Below are 25,162 nucleotides of genomic sequence, written 5' to 3' on the forward strand. Positions count from 1 at the left end.
CCCGGTGCTGCCTCGCCAAGGGACCACCGACCTGCCGCGGCGCCGAAGGCCCTCCCGCTCCAGAGCACGCCTCGCCTGAGCATGGGGGCGGCCATGGCGCCGAGGGAGGAGGAAGCGAGGGGCGGCACTGGGCCGGCCTGCAGGCGTCCCGCCCCGCTCCCGGCTGCCTTAGTCGGCAGGCCCGGGCGTAAGATGGCTGCGGTGCTCACCGGTGGCTCCCAGCGGGTGGTGCGGGAGGCGGTGCGGCGCTCGGCCGTTCGCCCGCCCGCCTCGGGCTGCTGGGGCTGCGCGCCTGGAGGTACGGCGGGCTGCGCGGCGGTGGGCGGGCGGCGGGGTGCCCGGCCGGGGTCCCGGGGATGTCCGCCAGCTGGGGGGTCCGACCGGAGTACTACAACTCCCGACAGGCCCGGCGAGCGCCGGCAGCCTTGTGCCTGACGGGAGTTGTAGTTCTTGCGGGGGGTGCCCCGCTCAGCGCCGGTAATGGAGAGGGGGGCGCCGAGGAGCTCCTGGTGGGCTTCACAGCAGGCCCGTTGATGCGGCCGTGGGCAGAGTTGGCAGCAGCGTTACTCAGTTTATCCCATGCTTGCCGCTGGCTGGATACCAGCCGCTAAAAAAAAATATAAAAATAAACATGCAGCTTCCCAAACACGTATTTATTCTGGGAGGACTACAACGGTATCCAGACCCTGGGCTGCACCTTCTGGTTGTCACCACCACCACCACCATGCTTGGCCTTCAGAGGCCTTTCAAAGGTGCTCCCTTGCCCAGAGAACTAAATGGCGGCCCGTGGAAAGGAGGCATATGGCAGAGCGCTCCTTGACATAGGACCCGACTGGGCTCTCAGCCTACTGTGCCAATGTCGGTGGAGGTGTTGCTCTGTTCGACCCCTCAGAGATGTGGTGATCCCCACTGCGGGGTGGTCTGCCCACTGCTCCTCATGGACCTTCCTTTCAGAGGGTTGTGGCACATCTGAGGTAGAGCAGGTTGGTTGGTTAAGTTCTCCAGGATGGCCTGCACCACCTGCATGCACCAGCCAATATATCGATCTCCCTTCTTTATCTTCAGAGGCCCTCTTACTTGGTTTTGCACTGAAGGGTGCAAGAAGGGTGAAATCCTGCTGCCCCAGTCACTGCCTGTGACTGCTGAGTGTCCATGCGGCATGGTGCGCCTGTGCCACCCCAGGCACCGGCATGATTCCTGCATCAGCTCCGAAGAGGCCCAGGGCAGGGACAGTCTTTCCATGTTAGACCAGCTGAGAAGGTCTCTGTGAAGTAAATGGCATGAGAAGGTCTGTGGGAAGTAAATAGCAGGGTGATCCAGGACAGTTTCATGCTGGATAAAGTGTATTTGTTTATCCATTGGAACTGTTTCCATTAAGTTTAATAGCTAAAGGTGCCGTTTAGTGTTTTTTTTTTTTCTTCAGATTTTATGAAATGTATCATTAGCATGCTTTGCTTGCATAGAAAACAAGTGTTTTCTATTTGCATGGCCTGTTACATTTTTCTAGGGACATGCATAAGGAGAATAAATAACCTAATTCAGGTCAATGCTTGCACTTGACCCTCCACAATTAGAATCACTCTTTAAGAAGCCAAAACCTTAAAAGATTAGATTGTGACAAAGTAAACTATGATAGTGAGTATCTGGTACAAAGTCATTGATTACAAATAAAAATCTCCTAGAGAGCTGGTTTTGTGACAGCAAAACCTTCACAAATAGCATTTGCATGACACTTTTTTTAAAGGAGCTTACAACACAGTACAGTTGTATTTTGAGATTCTAGACTGTCTTGTCTTTAATGTCTGTACTGCACCAGAACTTCACTAGGTGTCCTGGGTGTTAATACAATTCAAATAATAAGCTTTGTGATTTTTTTTCCTTTTGTCTTCCTACTGCATTTGGAGCTTCCAGAATGATGCATTCTACAATAGAAGGGTCAGCACATGTGAGGAAAGGAAGCTGTGCCACTAGTGAATTGTGGTGAACAAAGAGATGACAAGACAAATCATTATAAAAGCATGAAAGGGGAGAAAGACCTTATTGTGTAGAATCCTCTTGTACCTTGGCTAGGTGGAGAGGAATGGTGTCTCTAGTTTTAATTTTGCGTGTCCAACAAATATATATTTCTTCATTCTTGTAGACGTTAACTCTGGAAAGCCATGACATAGTGCTCGTGTTCTTTTGGCAGTGACGTGAGCAACTGCAATTTTTGCATTTTTTTTTTTTTGATGTCCTGCAGTCAGTGGTCTGGCATCACACAATAACTAACAGCAGTAATTCATAAAAGCAAAGTTCAGTAGTATTAAAACAGACAGTGTGACGTAAAACTCAACCTTCTCTTTTTTTCTTGTGTTAGGGAAGCGGTATCTGCTAACGGAAGATGATATTAAGTTACAAGAATTTCAGCAGATGAAAGTGGCAATTAGAAATGAAGTTCATGGCAATAAAGGTATTAGTATGTATCTCACAATCATCATTCTTAATTTTAGCATGAGTCCTAGGAAACAAGACAGTCAAAGTCATAATATGACACCAGCTGACACCATTTAAAGCAACAACTTACGTGTTCCTCAAGTTTTCGAGTTGCAAGATGTCTGCATAAGACCTGCAATGTTGTGTTCTTGCTTTTCTGACTTTGTCAGATAGTCTAATAGAAAATACTGTTTCAGTCTACAAATCTTGCTTCAAATACATCATCAGCAGAGAAAGTGGTACAAAGCCTAATAGTTACTAAACTATCCAGAGGTCTATGACAGTAATTCTCTTTTAATCTGCTCTGTAAATTTAGTTAGCCTATTCTTTTAGATTTTTTTTCCTTTTACCTGAAGTAAGTTTTCAGTTGCACACCCAATTCCAGATGACGTCTGCATACTCAGAATATGAAAAAAAAATCAGGTTTTCCAAACTAACAAAGGAGTAAGATCATTGGATTTTTTCTGGTGGGGATTTTGTCATGCTGTTTAAAGTGTATATGAGTTCATTTCTTTAAGAAATATAAACATAAATCTGCCCATAATATTTAAGGAAAGGTAGGTAAAACTCCATTTCCTGCACCTGTTTAATCATGTGCAGGTGTTCTAGTGATACAAATTGATCCATCCAAAGGATGTAGTTAATTTTATATTTGAGACAGAGAGGGAGATCAAGTCAGTGTGTCAGTTTTTCTGTATTAAGTAGAAGTAGAATTTAAATCTAGCAGTGGCAAGTCATAATGTTATTATATTTTGCTGTGATGATGACTTACTCGTATTGGGGATTATTCATCCTATACTTGAGATACATTGAATTTATTGCTACGGGTCAATCACTCTTGCTAAAGCAGGTTTGTAGAAGCCAAATATTTGGCTTTACAGGTTACAGTTGACCCTTTTGTTTTGTACAAATAGTAGCCTCTGAGAACTGATGAAAACAACGTGCTTAAGCACTTATTTATGTGTATGTGTACCCGGTTTCTGTATTCGGTGCTTAGTCCTATACTAGAAAGATGAAAAGAAGTAATTAGGGCTAATAATAAACTTGGTTTAGAAATGGAAAAAACAGCAATAACTATTCTATTATTTATTATAACTATCAACTATAATAGTTATACTATTACTACAGCAGTTAAACAATTACCTACAGTAGTTATAGAACGCTTCTGTGTTCTTTACAAATGCAGTTCGGATCCCAGGTGTTTTTTAAATCTGTGCACACCTTTGAACGCATCACAACCATTATATATGCATACTTATATATATATACATTCTTCTGATTTCACAGGATTCAGCCCTGCATCTCAGTCTTGAGTAGGGACTTGTGTTTGCATTTAGCAAGAGATAAGCACCCAAGTAGCTGAATACATTCTTTTCTGGGGTGATCCCCTTGCACCTCTTGTGTAGGTCACTAGCTTGGAAACAACAGTGACCAAGCAAATGCTACAAAAAGTTCACTTCCCTGCCCAAGACGGGGGGCAGCACCATTAGAGGAACGGGGCTGCCTGGTGCTACATGTGATTTTAACCTTGTGTATGTCTGAATCAGAGCCTTGAGATTACCAAATGGAGGATTTGTCTTTGTGCTGGCTTTGTCATAGGAAAATATGCTGAAAAGAGAAACCTCTTTTTTGGTGGGAGAAGGGAAGCAACACTAAGTTTATGGATATGTATAGAAATACATAGATTATATATAAGACTCTTTGTGTTTGCATCAATTCTGAAGGAACTTAAATTTTCTGTACAAACAGTGTTGAGTAGAAGTTCTTATGTTTATTTGAATGCTGAATAGGATTGTTCTTGTTGTTTGCGTGCTTTTTGAAAAAAGAAGATAAGGCAGAAAATGTCACTTACAAAACTTCCTCTTTAACGTTTTTGTATTAGCTGAGATATTCCATAAGACAATGAAATTAAGTTCACAATAAGCATCTTCTTGGTTTTCCAAGTCTAACATGACTTCTTGGGGATGCGTAGGGATGCTTGTCTGTGAAAAGCTTTATGCATTTTTCTTGGTGAAAAACAAAAGCTTTCTGCTTCATTAAATCTCCATGTTTCAGGTACCAAGTATGCAACACAGGTAACAGAATTGTCTGTAGACTGCTGCTATAATGTGTTTTACTTTCAGATCCATATTTTAAAAGTATTAAAGAAAAACTAAAGAAAAATGGAATGATTCTCAAAAATGAATTAAAAAATTTACTGCATTTATGTCAGACTTCATCGGATGTGGAACTAGCCAGAAAAGCTATTTACAGGTATTTTTAAAAATCCAGGTAATGCTCTTCTCTGTCTGTATTTTTTTGCTTTTATTAGATCATCTCAGGTTATGTCTGCAGCTGAGTGCTTGCTCTAATTCAGTGGCTATATGCATATTTAATCCCTTGTATTTTTACCCCTGCATTTTTATTTGCTTTGGATCTTCCAACCCTTCAGAGACTCTTAGATCAAAGCAGAGCCAAGCTACAGGAGCAAAGTGGTTTGCTACTGTATGCAGAATGAATGGTGACCCAGATAGAAACGTCATCTCTCAGCTAAGAGATAGTGGTGCGTTCAGTGGCATTTTCCAGCTAAGACATGGCTGGTTATAAACTAGTCTGGACCCAGCAGTGGCAGGTCAGAAAGTTTTGTGATTGAAAGCCTTCACAGCAATTACAATGTAGGAGCTATAAAGAAAAAAGTGAAACACTTCGTTTTTATATTTTTATTGACATTTTTAGTGTTGGAGAGAAAAAGATGAGGTATTTTAGCAGGTACTGCAGCTAAAATAGACTGCTGCAACTTCCTGTGCTATTGCTCTGTGAATGGAAGGTAAAGTAGCTGAGAATTTTCGTGGCAGAGACTCATTCTATTACTAATCCAGTGCAGGTTACTTTACTAGAAATAGAAGAGGTTACATATTGCTACTTAATGTATTAGTTTGATCAAAATAGTATTTTTCCCGTAAAATTAGTCTCCTGTTATCTAAATGTCATTGGCTGGTGCAGGTGGAGAAGTGTGCCTCTGTCATTGGACATTCAGATCTTACTGTCTATTTAAAACTGTTTTCCCTTGACAAATTCCATGCCCTGTGTGATTAACTTTTTTTTAACCTGTCCAATAGGTACCATGAACAGAATGGAATCACAGCCTTACATAATTTTAAATTTGGGCCCCTCTTTATGAGGCTGTGTTATGAGCTGGATCTTGAAAGACCTGCAGTAGAACTTATCAAAGATCAGGTAATTCCCCTCTATATTTTGAAATATTATTATTAGTCCAATATGTGTAATTGGTATGCTGCACATGAGCCTTGCGTGGGCTCATAGACTTGAAGTATATGTGTTGCAGTAGCAAGGATGTCTATGACATTAATGTAAGGATGCAGGTTACATGGTTTTTATTTTTAAAATAGCAAAACAATAATTAAAAGAAAATTAAATGCTAGTTTGACTGAGCTTTGTTATTGTAGTTCTGTATAATTGCATCATTGGGATAAAAAGTATTAATTAAAAAATAATTCCTCAAATGAACACAGCTGATGCGTGTTTTGCTGCATCCTGTGTTGCATTAGATCATTCTTGGAAATGAACACTTCCTTGGGTTATTTGCACCAATAGATTTATCATGTTACTCTGTACTTCGGACTCCCTCTGAACCACGTAGAGGTGGTATGATGTTCATCATGTCAGGAACTTGGCTATTTTAGTGCTGAAAAAAATTAACGGCTTGGTTTTGAACTTCTGTACAATGCTATGACAAGTTGTTAATCGTGCCTAGTGTATAATAAATTAAGAATATTCTGTGCAATAATGTTGTGTCTTCAAAAATCTCTGGCGACCAGTGGAAATGTTAATTCATTGTTAGTCATTGTTAATCATTATGTTAATTCATTAAGGCATGAGATATGCCTAGCCAGAAATGGGAGAGATCATGCTTGGGCTACTATCCTTAAATTGGGCATGTCTAACAGCATATGTGTGTGTTGTTTTGATTTGATCAAGGTCTGTGTTATTCAGACAGGTTCTGCAGTACTTGCAGGACTTAGGAACTGATGGATAGTAAGGTACAGTACCACTTCTTCAGAATTTGCTGCAGAAATTAGACTTAATACCTCTGACATTTTATTTGGCTATTACCCACACAGTGTGTGATAGAAATGAAATGTAAAATATACTTGCTCTTTCTTCTGCTACTCTGCTTGTCATTGCTCAAGCCCTTGTGCTGATCTGTTCATCATTTGATATTGTGATTAGCAAAAAATTCTTTCAGTTTCATGTTCTTGGTACTTTAATGCAAAGATATGGTTAATCATCTGTAAGCTGTATTTCTGCTGAGATTTTAAGAGTTGTCATTAGTCAGTGACTTCTGCTTGCATTAACTTAGAGGTCACAATCTGTCATTAAAAAAAAAAAGATAGTGAGAATCTCTGGGCAATTTCTTTTTAATTATAGTGAGGTTTTGACCATACTGAGTCACTGGTATTTTAGCAGTTACTTGACAGGACAATCAAGGAACCCAGAGAGTTAAATGCTGAACTTGTGAAGATGTGGCTTATTCCAGTAGGAAGACCTGCTAAATGCTGTGCACAGTAATGATGCTCATTGTCCTAACTTTCTTTACGCTTGCTCTATTTATATGTTTCTTCTCCAGAATTTGCGTGGTTTTTTCTCAGAGAGTACATCATTCCATATTTTGATGACTATGCTGTTTAAAAAGGGCCATTTTGAAAGTAAGTACTGTGTTTGCTAAGGCAAATGCATTTTGAGGAGAACGCTTCTCAGTGTGAGTGTGTGTGTGTGTGTGTGTTCATATAAATATTTTTTTTTTAATTAATATTGTTGATTGGTTTATGGTTTTAGAAGGCCAAACATCATGTAAATCAGCGTAGACATGAATGGGTTGCACTGTAGTGTGTAATAAAAATGGAAGGCTGTATTTGTTTTGTACTTCCAATGATATTCTTACCATTCTCATTTGCACAGAATTGTGATTATCCAGGGGGGCTTGTTTCCTAAACCCTCTTCTCTGAGTGCTTAACTTCTCTCTGGTTTGTAATTTCCCATAGCTTTTTATTTTCTCTATTCAAAGTTTGGTTTATGTGTTTTTTGGAACAGTAAGTTCTTCAACAATTTTTTTGTCAGTTCTGCATTTGTGTCAGAAGAGGGAAGAGTACCCTTTCTCCTTTGATAACAAAACCAGGCCGTAGTCTTTCTCCGTTTGTCTTACTAGTGCACCCACAGAGATTGGCTACTGCAATATTGAAGTCAAATGCTTCAAATCAGTTTGGCCCTTTGTGAGGATAAGGGGAATCATCTGACCTGGCTGAAAAGACTTTCCATAGAAAATCTTAAATTGAGTATGGAGTAAGTTTTTCAAGCAAATCCCTTTATTTGAAATTTGTTGTACACGCAGCTCTTGGTCTCGATGTTAGGCAAATCTAAGTCCAGCAGTTGTCTTAAAAGTTGAGACTGCACCACTGTAAAAATAAATAGATCAGAGTCTGAATGCAGTGTTGTGGTGTCATGAAGCATGTGTGTTATTGAGGAGCTGTTAGATAGTTTGCCTGAAATGGTGGATCATGTGTTTAAAAGGCATTCTTCCTGTTTGCCCAGAAAGCAAGCAAGTGGCTTTGTCAAGTATCTAGAATTTAGTTTTATATTTGTGTGAAAATAATAGAACAGTAAGGCGATTGAAAAATTCCTTGCTGGGAAGAAATATTTACATGCAACTGACCCTAAATTAATCTTTTTCATATGGATTAATTTAAAAGAAACAAAAAAGATTTCAGTTGACAGTCTTATTTTGAAATAGACTTACTAAGCTCATACCATGTTGATTGTTGTTTCCCCCAGTGACTAAAAGTACAGCCTTAAATTTGTGAAGTGAATAACACTAATGTATTTTTTATAGGTGCTTTTGAAGTTCTTGTAGAAATGAAAAAACAAGGTATACCTTTCAACAAAGAAACCTATCTGCTTGCATTTGCAATATGCTACAAACTGGTAAGTATTTTCAATTTACACGATGAAAAAGTATTTGAAATGCCTTCTCTACGTCTTTCTTTTTTTTGGATTTAAAAATTTCCATATGTTCCCAGTCATGAGTTCTGTCTAGACCAAATGTTTTAGATATATTTAAGTCCTAAATTGCTTCATTGTGCATGATATGGTGCACGTATATATCTTCCCATACAAACTAATGTCACAAAGCAAATCCCTAAAAAATTACATGGGCATAAGCACTAAGGAACAAATTTCATACAGCCTTTGAGTAGCTGATAGTATTCTTTCTCTGAGATCTCTGGATCTCTTCAGACTCTGTGCTTGAGCCTCAATATTGGTTTTATAGTCTGGCTTCCTTAAGAAACAAGGCATATAGATGATATATTCTGTTTATCAGACATCTCCCATCCATTTCTCCCCTCCCCTCCACGTAACCTTGAACCATTACTGTAATTGCACTCAAATTTGAGAAGGATTAGAGTTCTCAAAGGTAATATTTTCCTACATGCCTGATGAAAATGGGCAGCTGAGTGCAGGAAAGAAGCCTAAACGACTGCCTTCAGTGAGAGACAGTCTGCCCCTTGAGCTTAACTGTATTTTTAGCTCAGGGAAAAAGAGCATGAACACAGTAAGAAACTAGGCTACATAGGTTCTACGAGTGCTTCCTTAGAACTGTTTCCTTTTTGTAGCAAAGTGAGATCCCCAAACTTTTTGATTTGATCTTCCTCTACAGATTTGAATCAGTTCTGCATTTGAAATAGTAACATAGGCCCTTCCCAAACTAAGTAGGAAACTCTTGTTCAATTTCCCCGTGTTTTTAGGAAGAAAGACACTAGCTGAGGGAAAAATATACCAATAGGTTAAACTTCCACAAATTTCTCAGTTAACCATACAATGAAACTGAGTGCATATATGATAAAAAGGAGTTGGCCTAAAATGGTAGCTCAGCAGTAAGTGATGTGGTGTTTCTGAAATTCTCAGTTCTAATGAATCAGGGCTGCCTTCAGGTCAGGGGAACTAGGAATAGCCATATGGCTTTGGTGTTTGGAGAGTGGAGGGCAGTAGACAGAGCTGAGAAAGAGCTGTGGAAGTTGTCTGCTGTTAAAAATGGCTAGAGATTGGGATGTTATCGGTTCTACGTAGAAGGCACCTTTTTTTTTGAAAGTTATGAATGTACAATAATTCTAACATTATGCTACAACCCAAGTTTATAAGCTGGTGTTTGCTACTAGCATCCATTAAGGCAATATTCACCACTTCGAGGTTGCTTCTTGGTCTGTACTCTGCCTGTTTAGGTAAAGGCTTTCACAGAAACCCACATTGTTTCTCTGAGGTATCCTTTACACCCTCTGTTGTAGCTTCTTCGTAAAATCTTTACATGGTTCTTTCCGTGGCCTGCCGTCAGAAGGCTTGCATCTATGGCATGTGCAACTGGAAGAGGTTCCTGAGACTTCTGTTTTCTACTACTTCTGGCCCTACCTGTGTTTTCAGTAGAGAATCTGGCCCATCATTACTTGTTTAACGAATTGATGAAAATACAGGGGAAATTATTCTAAACTGTCACCTGGTTGTTTTAACAGCCACAATAAATTTGTGGGTTTTTTTTTTCATTAAGATAAAATACTATGAATAAGGGAGTAAGCTGTATTAACCCTTTATGCACTAAAGAGGATTAGGTGGAACTCTTTCAAGATTAATCTGTTGATTCAGCTGTTAGTTGTAGGAAGAGAAACTGTGAAGCTCAAAAGTGTTTCTGCTTGTGACGCAACATAAGAAACTTCAGAAAAAATCTTGAAGGGAAATATCTTCAAGATGCACTACTTGAGTAGTGGAAGTAACGGTGCTGATATCATTAAGAGCCATACTGGATTTTTACCAGGTTAATTCTAGGTTTCTTTTGAACGATCATGCCAGAGACCAGTACAGAAAAATGTACAAGGCTTAAAGTTCAGATTATTGCAAAGGAATTAATGTTTAATCTTTGTACAGAAGTGTTTTAGAGGTCAACTGTAAACAACTGTAAACATCCTCTGGGATATTTTAAATCGTTGTAAGGCACTGGTATCCTCTAAGGTAACAGATGGTCCTTTGTGCAGTAAAGGGCTATAGGCCTTTTGATGACAACAAAACATTTATGTAATAATAATCAATCTTCTGGTGGTCAGAATGTTTCTAAATTTTCAAATAACAAGTTTTAAACACCAGGTTTCTCATGTGGTTTAAAAGGTATTTTCACAAGCTGTGCAGACCATACAGCAATGGCATGGAAAAGCATCCCTTAAACACCCAAAGCATGACCCTATCCCTTAAATCACGGCTAGTATTTTGCAGGAATGCCACTTTGAACAGTAGGAACAAAAATCAACACCAAATACTAGGAAGGAATATGAAAGCTCTTATCCATATTGCTGGTACCAGCTGTTACAAAACCTTCCTGCTGCCAGCTTTTAAGTTTGGGGGGTATTATTTTGTTTGGGGTCCAGTCAGCTCTACTCATAATTTCTAGTGTGAGGAACGTTGTTTTTGAGAGTTGGTGGTTTGTGTGGTAACACACAGGTAAACTCATTGTCTTTAACTATAGACTCCTATTGAAAATAGTCTCAGCAATAATGGAAGCTTTCTGTGTTGGATAACAGGCAAATGTCTAATCTGTCATATTAATCCATAAGAGAGGCTAAAAATTGCTGAGTGCTCAAATTTGCACATACACAGATTTCTTTAGTGTAATGGTGCTGAGCAGTTCAATGCTTACAAAACATTGATTTTCATTAACTATCTAATGTAGCTTTGAGAATAAAGTAAGGACAAAAAGTCAGCTTTCTTCCTGATTTCAGAATGATTGGAAAGTGGAAAGTGTCTGTTGGTTTTCGCATACTGCCGGGGTTGTTTTGTCTCTTATGGAAGCCAAAACAGGGCAAGGTGTAGTTGTTAAAATAACAGAAATTATTTTTACCTTTTTCTGAACTCTGTAGCTTTGAATATCATATTTTAATGTTGTGTTTCTCAAGAAGTGCTGCACAGAATCTGCTTGATTGGGTTCAGATATGGATTGCCTTGGTGATGTTACAGTATGTTGACTTCTGAATGCCTTCTGAATGTGATTGCCTACAGTCCTTTCAGATCACAAGAATAACAAGTGCAACTTACGTTTGAAATTTCTATGCAGGACAACTTAGAGTCTTGCAAAATCTCTGCGAAACTGCTTGAAGAAGCACAGCTAAAAGGCGACACATTACCTTTGCGAGCACTCTGCTTTGCTGTGGCAACTGCTCTGAAGCAGGTACAGTACCTTTTGTTTTAATTTGTGCCTGAATCTTTATAGTTTTATTGTAGTAAGATAGTCAGTGAAAGGAAGCTAATGTAGAGGAAGGATGACTGATCTATGTACTGATGACTGATCTACTTCAAGTACTAGAACCTTGAGGCCCCTGAAAGAGTAGGATTATAGGCAGCTCCCACAGAAAGTGAATGTGGAAATCCTGATATCTAAACATGTGTCTTGAGTCTAATGCACAGGCATTTTGTGCTAGTGACAATGCCATATAAAATGTTTTTAGAAAATGAAGGAGAGTTGGGCCAGCAGGTTAGATGTAACCGTGGACCCAGTCCTGCAGATACTGCAATTTAGTGATGATTTCCTTTAAGTAGAATTAAAATGATAATTTAAAATATTTGCATAATTATCTCTTTAAAATGTTTATCCTGGGAGGCAAACTCAAAGGCTATGAAGTGTATTGCCATTCTGCCTGTGAGATGGCCTGTCTTTCTCCGCCACATGTTTCTTCAGGGGGAGGTTTTCACTGATACAAAGAGGCTCTAAGGCAGTAGTATTTCCTCTGCCATTAAGTTGTGTATACAGGTTGAGGAAATTCTGAACCTCATCTGTTTCATGTCTAAACAGAAGTCAGAGGCACTGTAAGAGCTACCAATTCGATGTTGTTCATGGATTTGAATGAATGAAGTAGAATTGTTAAACTTTTCTTATGCACTCTGTGGCCTTTTTTTGTGCTGTGTCTGTGAACAGAGACACTGAAGAATAGCATCATTGACATTAATTTATTCATGTGCATGATGGCATGACAGGGCTTCTCATTGGCATTGAAGTTAAAAAAAAAAAAAAACTCTGAACAAGATGAAATATCCTTGATGCTGTTGCTTTATGTAATAGTTAAAATTCTTATTTTGCAAACAGAATAATGCTCCACATTAACTATTCCTTTAGCTGCATGATCATTGACAGTACGTCTTGCTGTGAGTAAAATGTTTCTTGATCCCAAGTAACAGTGGTTGTTCTAGTAAATGTCGGTGTAACATTTACGGTCTATACAAATCAGTCGATGGCATAGATACAGTACTGTAAATGTGTATGTCCAAAACGTTAAAATTTCTGGGCAGGATAAATACCCACACTAATATATGTTGCACTTCATTTAAGTACTCTGACGTCTGCCAAACTGAGCATGTGTTTAGATCTTTTATCTTTTAGGTGCTGTCATGCTCAGTGTTGGTTACATGCATCCTTTCCTTGGTGATTTGAGGCAGGGAGTACTGCCTGATGCGCTAAAGAGCCAGATGATGTGGAAACTCCAGCGTGGGGTGGTCCTCTCACAGGCTGGACGCTGTTTAGAGTCTATGAGTCTTGGTGAAGGGGTTCTATGCTGATACTGGTTTGTGATTCATTGAAAAGTTGTGAAAGACTGTGATTTTTCTTTAACTTTTATTGTGAAAGCATGTCACACATGTTTAACCATATTTTTTTATAATTCCTTCCTAGAATGATGTAGTGCAAGCCAAATTTTATTGTTCCCAGATAGTGAAAACAGAGAACAAACTATACAGTAATCTTAAAGTAAGTATGCTTGCTTTGTATTAGAGTCTTGCAGAAAAGTATGCTATGCTGGACAAAAAAACTCCCATGTGCAAAGTAACCGAAGGCCAGAAACTTGGTCACACAGGCATGTATCACTACTGTCGCTGAGCTTGTTTTTGAGCCAACAGACAATTTCTGTCAGTTGTATGAGTTACATTCTGAACTGTTAACACCCTCCCCCCATTTTTAAAATCACTTCCTACCATAGATGGTAATGGAAAGTAGACCAGTCCTACATCTGTGAGTATAGATCTGTGAACAATTTGTACTTAATGACATTATGTGTTTTTGCTTTCTTGCTACAAGAGATTTTAAAAACCACAGCTCCAAGTAAATGCCTTCCTTAGCTGTGCTCTGCCCACTTCAGACCTCCTTCAGCCCTATGAACCTTAACCACATATGTACATACAACAATTTTTTTCTCTAATTGCACGGTCTACAACCTGAGAGAAGGTCTACTGCATGTACTCTGTAAGTGACCTCTATAAGCTATGGAAAAAAACACTTTATACAAGAACAACTAATGCAGCTCCATCAGAGGAGCTCTGCCTTCAAGCTCACCCTTCCTTTCCAGGTCCCAGCTGTGGAAAAAAACCAATCATCTGTGGAAATTGATCATTCTTTCTGCTTTCTTCATGATTAATGGATTTTTATCAGCACAGCATATAGAAATGTATTTTGTCTTGCTTTGCTTCATGTCTTCCTCAAACACTTTTATTAAGATTTGCATTTTGTTGATAAGTACTATTCATTTGGTGTGGTTTTCTTTTATTTTTAAGGTTCTTGTCCAGCTCAGATCTGGTTTGTTAGAAGAAGTAATAAAGATCTTAGAGGCAGCAGTGGAAGAAGATGCTTCTCCCTTTGTGAAAAAAATCGAGTTTTGTGAGCAGGTGGTAAGTATAAAGTAATGAGAGGAGGTCCACGGTGCTTGACTGAGACATGATGATGGTGGTTCAGCTACAGAACTTCAGGTGCCTGAGTTCACCCTACTAAAGTTGTTTGTGTTCTGGTGCATTCAGATGCCGAAGCAGCTGGTTGGCTTTCTGTGCTGTTGGACACAGCACTTAGATGTCCAATTCTCTGTTTTATTGTGGATCTTGCTCTCAGAAGCTCAAATTTCATCTGAAAGTAGATGAAGCGTTCCCTACTGGCATTAAATAATTTAATCCCTTGCCTTCTATGCTATTTTCATTTGACGTAAAAATGAGAATAAAGTTCCGATCACAGTGATATTGTTAGGTTGGTAAATTTGCAAAGACCTGCTAATACAGAGAAGTGTGATATGGGAAATAATAGCTTTTGCTATTTTACTATAAAAAATAGCTTTTACAGTGTTGATCACCAAGAAGGCTTCCTTCAGAGCACATATGTACCCCTGTCAGTTTGGCAGCATTGCTTCTGCTTTTCCTGAAACCTATTAGTGTATTAATTTTGAACATGTCTATGGAACAAGATATTTTAAGACTGTGTTAATAATTACTTAGCCTTTCACTTCTGCCTATTAAACAAAATGAAAAACTGATAGGTAAAATAACAAATACCAGGTAGAAGGGAGGTGTGTTGAAAAGAAGTTTTTTTAAGCAGCATTCATTTTGTAAATTCATTGCAATAAATGTTGCATGTGTCAATGTTGTATTTTGATTTTGTCTGGCAAACTTGTAAGTCCCTAAGAAGACTAAGCATTAGTTCTAACGCATTCCTTCCACAAAAGGTTATTGATCAATAACCATTTTTAAGATATTTGCTTATACTTGAGCTCATACTCTGTGTATGGCATACAGAATTTCTCAGTGTTCTATAGTCTGACTTTTATTGATTTGTACTGTACTGTACGTTTAATTTGATACATAATAATAGTTAGAATTGTGGTGATCTGGAAAGTAGATTCCAGGAAGCAATTACATTTCCTGGTTTTAAATAGAAAATAATTGTGTTAGTCTGTACTAGGACTGTACAGCTTTGAGGAAGTTTTAAATCTAATAAACTCTAATAGGTATCCAGTGCACGTATAATGTGTGCTGCGTGAAATCCTCTTCTTATGAGTCACTGCATTAGACACATATCTTACATTGTGTACCTTTTTTTTTGGTTTTTTTTGGCTTTGAGTGATTGCTTCTCTTCAATATGGTGGTTGAATGAGATCTTCACTTGCTGAACTATAACAGTCTGTCATTTTCTCCTCCTTAGCTGGCTACTGTCAGGGAAAAGATGGAAGAAAACCCCAACCTTTCTGCCAAATTAGGAGATATTTATACAAAACTACAAACTTCGGGACAGATAACCATGTGCACACTGGAAGACATGCTTTTTCAGATTCCTAGTTCAAAGAAGACCCCTGCAAAGCTCTTAAATCAGAAGCGATTGGGCTATCAGGCTGCTAAACCGCTTCAGTCAAATCTATTGTTGGAATAGTTCAATATTTGATGGCAAACTGAATTGCTGTTTGCATCTCTTAGAAGCCGTTGAAATAAAATGTCTTCTCCCCTCCTCCACAATGAGCAATTGTTTAAGTTGTTTGTGTGAAACTGCGTTTTAAATACAGATCATGTAGCTTCCATGTTTCAATTTTGCTAAAAACAAGCCATGACAGTGGGTATTTGTGTGTTGTTCAGAAATGGAGTGATAGAATGGCTTGAAGTTTTTCCTCAGGCACTTAAATCAGGATTTCCTATGCCAAACGTCGTGATGGAAATGAACAAAATATTATGCATATCTGACCTGACTTCTGTGGTTCCTGAGAAGAAAATTCAGTCTTCATCAGATGTAATGTTCTGACTGAAAGGATAGATGCAGTCCAGAGTCTAGATAAAAGTCTGGAAGTGCTTTACCTGTTTATTCAAATACTGTGCATCTCAAGAGAATCAGAGGAAAGCAAGCATCTTTTGTTGCTTTAATATCTGTCTTCAGAAGCAATATATTAGAATGGTTTTTTCCTATCAAATGGTATCACTGAAATGCTATGGGAAGTAGCATGGTAACCAGCTGGTTGTTGTCTCACTTGAAGGGGTTCTTTGGCTTCTGTTCTTTTTATTTTTATTTTGTCTCTCTTCCCCTCAAGCAAGTGCCAGAACTGAAAGGATTATTTCTGTGAATGAATCGGTGCATGCTATGTGAAACTGTTGAAGCCGGTGAGTGAATCACTGTGAAGAAACAAGACCCCATCCATGGAGAAACACATCTTCAGCCATCAAAGGAAAAGTGGCTACAGCAGGTCAGAGTTTTCCTTCTGACGCTCGAACAGTGTAACTCATTTCTGTCACCAATGTGTTGCTAACACTAAAATGCACAAAGCTGTTACGCAGTGGATGGAATCTCATGCAAGTGTAAGTGAAGAAGAATTTGAAGTTTGTATCACATTTTTGTGAAATGTGTGCACGCTTTTTATGAGTGGTTGTGTAGCTTAAAGTGCTGCATACATTAGTCTAAGAACGCAGCTAATTACTTGTTCTGTAATATTTTGTAGCACATAATTTAACGTGTAATTCAGTATTTTAATTGTAACCATTTTCTTTCCCTCAGCTGGGAATTTTTTCAACACTTACAATAAAATATGGGCCCTTAAGTAGCTCCCAGTCTTTTCTCCACAAATAAATCTGATTCAGGATTTGTAAAGCCTGCTTGCAGTGTGGCAAGGATTAGTTTCAAAAAAATTAAAGGAGTGAACTACTCTTCAGTTTACTCAGTATTATCAGGACAACTGTTTGATGTAAAACTACATTTTTATAAACAATAGAAGATAGTTTGACCCATATAGCCTGTTACATAGCAAATATATAAGGTCAATTCTGTTTAATTTCCTTATTTGGCACTTTCAAAGCTGTATTAATTACAAGAAGTTAGTTCATCCTAGGAATGAGATGCACATGTTTGTTTTAATCTGAATTGTTAGGTTATGTTCCTGACTGAGGGTGTATCCTATCTGCAGCTGAAGTAATGATAACTTCTGTTATAATTGTCAATATAGCTAATGTTTTGCATTCTTTTGACTACTTGTTTTCTTGAGGCTGATTTACTCAAGCTAACTATTAAGTCAGTCATTTGTCTTAAAGAAACACTGTTTCTTGATCTTGAGAGAGAAGGGGGATGCCCTTAAATAACTAACAATATTTCAGTACAAAGAGAAAGCAGGGAGCCAAGAAGTGTTAAAGGGTAGACTGAAAGAAACACACACAAAATTCAGTCAATTAAACATTTTAATATTGAGCATTGCTCCGGAAGTGGTACAGAAGACTGGTAACATCCTCCCTTAGGAAAAAAGATAGGAGAAAAGAGCAACTTCTAATATATACGCAGCTGATTTCAAACAGTCTAATTTGTTTCCTACGAGTTGCAGTTGTTAATCAGGAAAGCTTGGAATTCAACGTGTATTTATAAATTTATGTTTTGGTGCATCAACATCCTGAGCGCACTGGCTTTTGTGCAGAAGAGTCTTCAGCCGTGTGCTTGGTTTAGTGTACTTAGATGTGGTTGGCTTCTGGTTTCTCAGCACCCAGGATCAGGAAGCCAAACTTGTCTGAAGTTACCCAAATACTTAGGGGTTTTGCTGGGCCAAAGTGGCTGGAATGTCAAGGGCTGGGTTCTTAGCATTTCTTAGAGACAGCCTCAGAGAACAGGATGTGCACTATGTTATTGCAGCGAGTGAATTAATTTTACTTTGCTTATATGGACCTTTAATCAAGGATGAACTTTGTGCTCAACAACAGACAACACTGTGAAATTCAATTAATAGATTATTTTTTTTTTTTGGTGATCAATCTGTTAAAAAAAAAAATAAAGGTGTTTGCATTTCAGAGTGAATCTGAATTTTTTTCTAGCTTTCACCGCAAGAGACTTCTGTACGAAATACTGCTTAAAACTTTATGTAGTAAGTAGCTCAGATGAGGATCTGAGGGCTCTTTTGGGTACTGCTATGTAGGAAGGGATTGCTGTTTATCATATTCAGATATTCTTCCTGCAATAAAACAAAACATGAGGTTTGTGCGTGTCCTTGCACTCCAGCAGCTTTTTGGAACAGTGATCCAAGAGACAGCAGGTGGCGTTTCTTGATCATACTTTTCTACTGATGTCATTTCCAGGGATAACTTTTACCTGCAGTGTCAGTTATGTAAAGGCAGGGCAGAATGAACGGTTTGCCCTGTTTAATGCATGCCATTTTAAAATGGAAAATGCAGGCATTAGTCAGCATTCTCGAATGCTTGGTGATGGGCATATACCACAAATTTATCAATTTACAGCACTTAATTTGAAACTTACTGCATTTGTTGAAACAACTCGTCTTTGTCGATGATCACAATGCAGTTTTTACAGTATTCAGTGGAAATACTAATCAATGACCTTCGCTATACCTTTAAGAGAAAGTTGAGCATCTTTTCCTACTTGAATCATAAAAGTATTCATTTTTACATTCACATGGGATCTGGATAGCGTGCAATCTTCAAAGGACTGATACTCCTCTGCTATAGATACTTCTGCTTTTCTCTGTGGGTTAATACCTCTTTCATATTCCTTTCCACGAGCATTTTGAGTCTTGGTAAGGAAGGATCGCTTCCTCTGTGCTTTTCCCAAGTTAATTTTCTGCTTCAAAAGAACAAAAATGAAGGTGAAAGACTTAGTCATTGCAGGGGAGCTCAGGAATTCTAGACCTCAAGAAGAGTTTTCACATATTTAATGAACCTTCTGCACAAGTTTAAATAACTTTTAAGACAAAGACTTGTTAGAACTTTGCAGCAATATAGAAAGTAGGGAGACATGCAGTGTTAGGTCTAGAGCTATTCAGCTTTGGATTTGCTTTTTTTCTTGTTTTCCTTAGGGTTGTTTCAGATTGCATCCTTCTAAAAAATTTTTATTGCGAAACGAGCAGAGACTTGTTTGTTTGCTTTAAAGCTACATCTGTTGTGGCTGCTAAAATGCCCTGTGCTGACACATATTCCTTAGCAAGTTTATTAAAAGTAGACACTACCCATACAGCCCCTTCTTCCTCTGTTTCTTTTCTTCTGCTACTTGCGAACAGTGTTTTTTTGAACTCGGCAAATGTCTGATTGTCTGCTCCCCTTCCATGATAATTTTTAAGTCACCTTATTTCCATCTGATTAATAAATTTAGGTAGTGAGAGGGACAAGGAAGGCCTAAAACTACTACTGGTACTGGCCCCATGTTTTGTGATGTGAAATACAGTGCTATTTCCATATCTATCTTTGTTTGTGCTGTTGAAGGTAGTTGACTGAAGACCTTCAGACTCCCCTCCCCAAGCATAGATGCTGGTTTTTGCAAATACTGGTGCTCTTACTGCAAACACTTTTGTATACTGTCAGGTAAGGTCGGCTCCCAAGTCCCTGTGGCAAGCAGCAACTGAACATGAATGCAGGAGCGCTGGTATCAGACGCAAGCTGAGCTGGGGACCATCTGCACAAATCAGACATGGGATCAGAGGCAGCTGAGCCTCAACCCAGTGTCTGCATGAAGGGTAAAAGCGGTGTGATAGTTACAGCAAACTCCCTCCTATGAAGATGAAGGCAGCAATCTGGCAACCAGTCTGGAAGTTCTGGAGGTGCTGCATAGGCTTCTTCATCCTTTGGACTATTACTCCTTGCTGATCTTCCGTGTGAGCACCAGTGATGCTGCTGGAAGTAACCTGTAGCGCATTAAGGGTGGCGACAGAGCACTGGGGATGAGGGCGAAGGGCAAGGGGGGCAGGTGGTGTCTCCTCAGTCCTGTCAGTGAGAGAGGGAAATGCCTAAGAAGAAGTGGAATCATCCAGGGTGTCACAGCTTGGCTGCTTGGCTGGTATCGCAGGCAGGGCTTTGGCTTCTGTCACCACAGTCACAGTGAGGGCTACTGAGCTGGGATGTGGTATGCTTGACAAAGTGTGGCAAGGGTGTCTTTGCAAACAGATTTCCCAACCTAAAGAGGGAGGGCTTTACATGAGGTATGCCGGGGAGGGTTACCATAACCTGGAGCAAAGTGAGGGCACAAGAGGCAGAGCAGATGTGTCTGGGAGACAGCATAACAGGGCAGGCTCTCGCACTTCCCCTGTAAAGGCAGCACAACTTGGGACCCATCTCAATTGCTTGCACACAAATCCATGTAGCAGGAGGAACAAGCAGAAGGACAGTCTATGCACAGCTGCAGAGCCAAGACCCCATTAGGATCATGATGATGTGGTGGGATAGCTTTCATGACTGGAGTGCTGCAATGGAAGGATGCAGGAAAGACAGGGGTGATCAGGGATGGCAGAGAGTTTGAGCTCTGTATAAACAAATCAGACGAATGGAGCTTTGCCTTGGGACAGGTGATGAGCCAGCGGTGAGCTAGTAGGTAGGGATCAGAGGACAGACCAGCACAGGTGATGCTGCAATGGGTATCTGCTACATCCCATCTGATAAACAAGAGGGGCAGGTGAAGCATTCTTTAGGCAACTGGAGAAAGTCTCAGTCACATAGTATCATCAGTGACTTTAATCGCCCTGCTGGAAGGGCAATGTGTCTGAGCACAAGTGATCTAGGAGATTTCTGTAATGTGAAAGGGATAAGATCAACATTTTGTTGCTACGTGGACTCTTCTAGACAGAAATGGTGTCCTCAGCCTCTGATTCAAATATTCAATCACTAGATTCTCCGTTTAGACCCATAATTATTGCTACTTGTCTTGTTTGTTTGAATATGACATACCTCCCTGTCTTGTGGCTTAAGATGCTGGTACAAAGTTTTCGTAGACAGCTCATGTGTATAGTCTTTTAATTCCACAGCCTTTATTTGTCTTCTGAAACTGCGTATTTGCCAGGGTAAAAGAAAACACACATCTCAAACAAGCTTTGCTTTAGCATATCAGTAGGAACAGGCCATTAGAGCAATGGCCTTAATGTTTCTTGCTATCTTTAGAGTAATTCAAGGGGTTGTCTCCTTTTCACATAAAATATCAAAAGCAGATAATGATGTAGACTAACACCATATTACCAGCAATCTGCTGTAATTTTCTTACTAAGTAGCCACAGCTCTATGTGCAAGTCATACCCACTGCCTGCTTCAGGAACGAGGCAGAAGAAAAGAAAAGTGCACCCACTTCTGTCAAACACAAAGCTATGACTTAACTGCTTGGGCTGATGGTGTCCTTGGACAGGCGACGTGGCTGTTGTTTGTCTGAAATAGCTGAGCCTCTTTGTTCATGGATTCCCAAGGGGATGGGCGCCTGCAGTGCCCTGGCCCCTGCATGCGCTCTGGCACCTACTCCAAAAAATAAATTGTCCTCTTACATTAAAGGTGTTTTTTCTCAAGGCTTTGTACGCAAGGTAGATTGTAAGATGTGCTTTTCATGTCCAATTTCCTAAGTCCTGAGCTAGTCCTTGCTTTCAGTTTCTGTGCAGTTAAGTGAAGTTTGTGGGGGTCTGGGCTCCATTGACCTTTGTGAGATGCTTGAAGAGAGATTAGGACCTTGGTCATATCCAGCAGAAACTGCAACATCCAAATAAAATACAAAATTACCCACCTTCAGTCTTGCCTATGCTAGGTAATTCAGGCTAACTACCATGCAAGAAATTACCCCATTTACTTTAGAAACAGGAAATGTGTTGTCACAGGAGACTTGGCAGCACCAATCTTGAGGGAAAATTTTAGAAAAGAATAATGGAAAAGGTAACTTAACATTTGAAACAGCTGAGAGTGCAGCGTGAATTCCCAGGTAACAACTCCCTGGTAATTACTCCATCTATAACTACTTCAAAGTGCTGTTGCACTTCTTTCAACTGTGCGGCAGTAGGTGGACCTTGCTCTGGATGGCAGGATTTTAATGCTGATTTTTTTTTTTGTTGCTGGCTTAACGGGTAGAAAGAGTGGTCCTGCACTTCTTTCAGCACCATGTGCTGCAGAGCTGGAGCTAGAGAGTGCAGCATAACTTGTTAGAACAGGAAAGGGAATCAGTTCACAAATTCACTTTACCTAATTAAGAAAGTCCTAAGTGTATGGTTGTCTACGGTTAAATATTTGCAAAAGAGTTTGAGAAACTTCTCATCCTCTTTCTCTATAATACCATCACTTGGGGAGGGGTAAAGGGAAGGGAGGAAAAAAAAGGAGAAATAAAAGGCAGAGACATTGTTGAGAACTTCTTCTTTATGTTTGAAGCTTTATCAGTTCTCACATCAGAATGACAGAAAAAGAGAACTGTGATGGAGAAAGGATGATACATCTACAAAATTGCCCTAGTGGTTTAGTACTTTCAGGGGAAATTCAGACCACAGAATCTGCTCTGCTGCACTTTTACTACCTTTTGGAAGAGTTTAAGATTTGTAAGCGTTGGCAATGAAAGCTTTGAAAATTGCCTCACAAAATGCTGAAAAAAGAAAGAAGTGTCTGCTTGATTTTAGAAAAGAACCTGTGCTGGCTGTTGCCCTAACACAGCTCTCTATGGGCAGCCACACACATGAAAACACCAGCATGACAAATTTCAGGCCTGAAATTTTACAAAGTGTGCACCTTTGCATGGGCAGAACTGGTCAGGCTGCAAGGCATTTGTCCCTCAAGTTGCCGTGTATCTTTCTCTGCTATGGGTATCCAGACAACATAGTTTGCTATCTTGAAGAATGTGATGGAAAAAGTGTGGTGCCTTGTCATATTTGTGTTACCAAAGCCAGTTGTACATTTTTAATTTGTTTGACATATATTTGCAACCACGTTGGTGACATCTATGTCTTGAGTTGATTTTTTTTTTTCTTGCAAACTAATGACAGAACTGCAGAGTAACTTACATGGGAAGAGATTTCGGAAGGTCATCTTCTTCCACCCCCCATTAGATATCAGCAGAAAACAGCACTGAAACATTGAATCAGAGAAAGGAAATTCAAATCCTTGCCTGTTCAATTGTAGCCGTATGGGTGTAGCTCCCTTTTCTTCCAGTGAAATCAAGCTTGTTCTTTCACTTTTTATTCATTTTAAGAACCATACATTTTCAGTTAATTGTCTTGCTTCATACCTGGTTATAGTAGCCCTTGTTCCTGCCAACTCCTAAAATGACTGTGCTCCCAACTCGGTAGCATGCTTTCAGTATGGGCTGAGAACCTCTCTGAATCAGGGCCTGTGCTAGCAAATAGCTTTTATTGTTTTCTTCCTAATCCTCTGACCTCCAGAGAGAGGAGCAAAGAAGTGTTCTTCCATTGACAGATAATTTTAAATATCTTGCTGCTGTAGCAGCACTTTATTGTGCCCACAGTCTGTTTCTTGCTTACTGGCTAAATATAATCAGTTATGCTCTAGTACAGGTGAATCTTTCCCACCAACTAGTATGCAAGTCCCATTTATTCCATTAGCGTTCTTTTCATATTTACACTGTTCTTTTAAATGTCTTTTTCTTAGGGTGAGAGTGGATGTACAACTTCCTGAACCAAGTCAGGACTTGCCATATCAGTTACTTAATAGAGTGCCTGTTTAATTAGCCACTTTTATCTCCTATAAATTCTAGGGATGGGATGGTAATGACCTTTTTTCCCCAAGGATATTTGTCTAAAGACCTCTTTCCAAATCCTGATGGCATACTAGAAATATCTGGATCATGGAAAGACATTGCATCCTGCCAAAATAGTCGCAATAAGAAGCAATATCCCATTATGTCTTTGATTATTCCTGTGTGAGATGTATGTTGTTTATAAGGCTTATAAGCAACATAGGACTTGCTGTGCTGTCTCTTCTCTGTCTCTCAGATTTTGATGTCCAAAGAACAAACTTTTCTTCCCAAAGCGAACTTCAGCAGTCAGACATTCTCTGCGGTCCCAAGATGACACGTATGTTTCTTCTCCCTTGTGCTGACATATAAAGCCAGGTGTGATTTCCCCACACACACACCCTTGCATTCTGCTTGGTCCTGTTCCTTCCCTATCATTTAGCAAGAGGCGTAATACTGCTCAATTTGCCAGCAAGAATATCATGCATGTTATTATAACATTTTGCTTGCATAAATGCTTATTCTTCCTGTTAGCTGCAGGAAATAATTTACACATGTGGTTTTTGTCTTATAAATATTCAAGGTCAGTCTTATAAATAGTGAGTCAGGCCATTAGTGTGTGTTTTCAGCAAGACTGCTCATTTAATGAGTCTGGACTTTCAAGCGGACAGCCTGGAAGCTGCAAGTTAGAGTCGTACTGTGCTGGTCTTCTGTTTGGTTTCTTAATATTTCTTTCCTTAAACTTGCACATTCACAAAGGAGACCCATGAAAACAGACTGGTGGGTAAGAGGAAGTGAGAACTGCTTCTCCATGTCAGAAGAAAACTACATCAGTGGGTGTTTATTTCATCAGAGCCATTTTCCTATCCTTGATACAGTCACAATTCCTGATGTGAATTAGGGCAAATCAGAGAAATGAGGAAGGGCAGTAACAAATCAGCTGGTTCATAGGTATGCCAAGAATGTTTCCCAGCTGTTTCAACACCTGTGATATGCTATTAAATAGCGCAATATGTTTCCATCTAATCACAGAATCATAGAATCATCTAGATTGGAAGGGACCTTTAAGATCATCGAGTCCAACCATCAACCTAACACTGACAAAACCACCACTAAACCATGTCCCTCAACACCACATCTACACATGTTTTAAATACCTCTGGCGATGGTGACTCAACCACTTCCCTGGGCAGCCTCTTCCAATGCTTGATAACCTTTTTCATGAAGAAATTTTTCCTAATATCCAATCTAAACCTCCCCTGGAGCAACTCGAGGCTGTTTCCTCTTGTCCTATCACTTGTTATTTGGGAAAAGAGCCTGACATCCACCTCTACAACCTCCTTTCAGGTAGTTGTAGACAGCAACAAAGTCTCCCCTCAGCCTCCTCTTCTCCAGGCTAAACAACCCCAGCTCCCT

General features: G+C 39.6%; 2 protein-coding genes across 5 annotated transcripts in view; one reads left to right on the forward strand and one right to left on the reverse strand.

Moving 5' to 3' along the window:
• Positions 1 to 183, reverse strand: part of MRPS27 (mitochondrial ribosomal protein S27) — a 49,885-nt gene extending 49,702 nt beyond the window's left edge. Inside the window, exon 1 of one of the 3 annotated variants that reach the window (XM_054184956.1) lies at positions 32 to 183. In XM_054184956.1, coding sequence (XP_054040931.1) covers positions 32 to 95 — 64 coding nt within the window. In that variant the 5' untranslated portion in view covers positions 96 to 183. The remainder of the gene's footprint in view (positions 1 to 31) is intronic. The other 2 variants (XM_054184957.1, XM_054184955.1) reach the window with 2 other exon arrangements.
• On the forward strand, positions 165 to 18,118 carry PTCD2 (pentatricopeptide repeat domain 2). Of its 2 annotated transcripts, none has more exons than XM_054184958.1 (10): positions 165 to 298; positions 2,357 to 2,449; positions 4,596 to 4,725; positions 5,571 to 5,688; positions 7,100 to 7,178; positions 8,360 to 8,451; positions 11,618 to 11,731; positions 13,226 to 13,300; positions 14,101 to 14,214; positions 15,509 to 18,118. In XM_054184958.1, the coding sequence occupies exons 1-10, from the start codon at positions 193 to 195 to the stop codon at positions 15,731 to 15,733; spliced, it is 1,146 nt and encodes a 381-aa protein (XP_054040933.1). In that variant the 5' UTR covers positions 165 to 192; the 3' UTR covers positions 15,734 to 18,118. The 2 variants fall into 2 exon arrangements, with proteins under 2 accessions (XP_054040933.1, XP_054040934.1); XM_054184959.1 differs by having other exon boundaries at positions 16,380 to 18,118.
• The last annotated feature ends 7,044 nt before the right edge of the window (positions 18,119 to 25,162 follow it).

This window comes from Rissa tridactyla, chromosome Z, assembly GCF_028500815.1.
Source record: "Rissa tridactyla isolate bRisTri1 chromosome Z, bRisTri1.patW.cur.20221130, whole genome shotgun sequence".
Classification (NCBI taxonomy): domain Eukaryota; kingdom Metazoa; phylum Chordata; class Aves; order Charadriiformes; family Laridae; genus Rissa; species Rissa tridactyla.

Bases quoted from the DNA above. Each gene is read 5' to 3' on its own strand.
- PTCD2 (XM_054184958.1), top strand. From the start codon at position 193: ATGGCTGCGGTGCTCACCGGTGGCTCCCAGCGGGTGGTGCGGGAGGCG. The intron at 4,726-5,570 runs GTATTTTTAAAA...CCTGTCCAATAG, and splicing joins GCCAGAAAAGCTATTTACAG to GTACCATGAACAGAATGGAA. The intron at 7,179-8,359 runs GTAAGTACTGTG...TATTTTTTATAG, and splicing joins TAAAAAGGGCCATTTTGAAA to GTGCTTTTGAAGTTCTTGTA.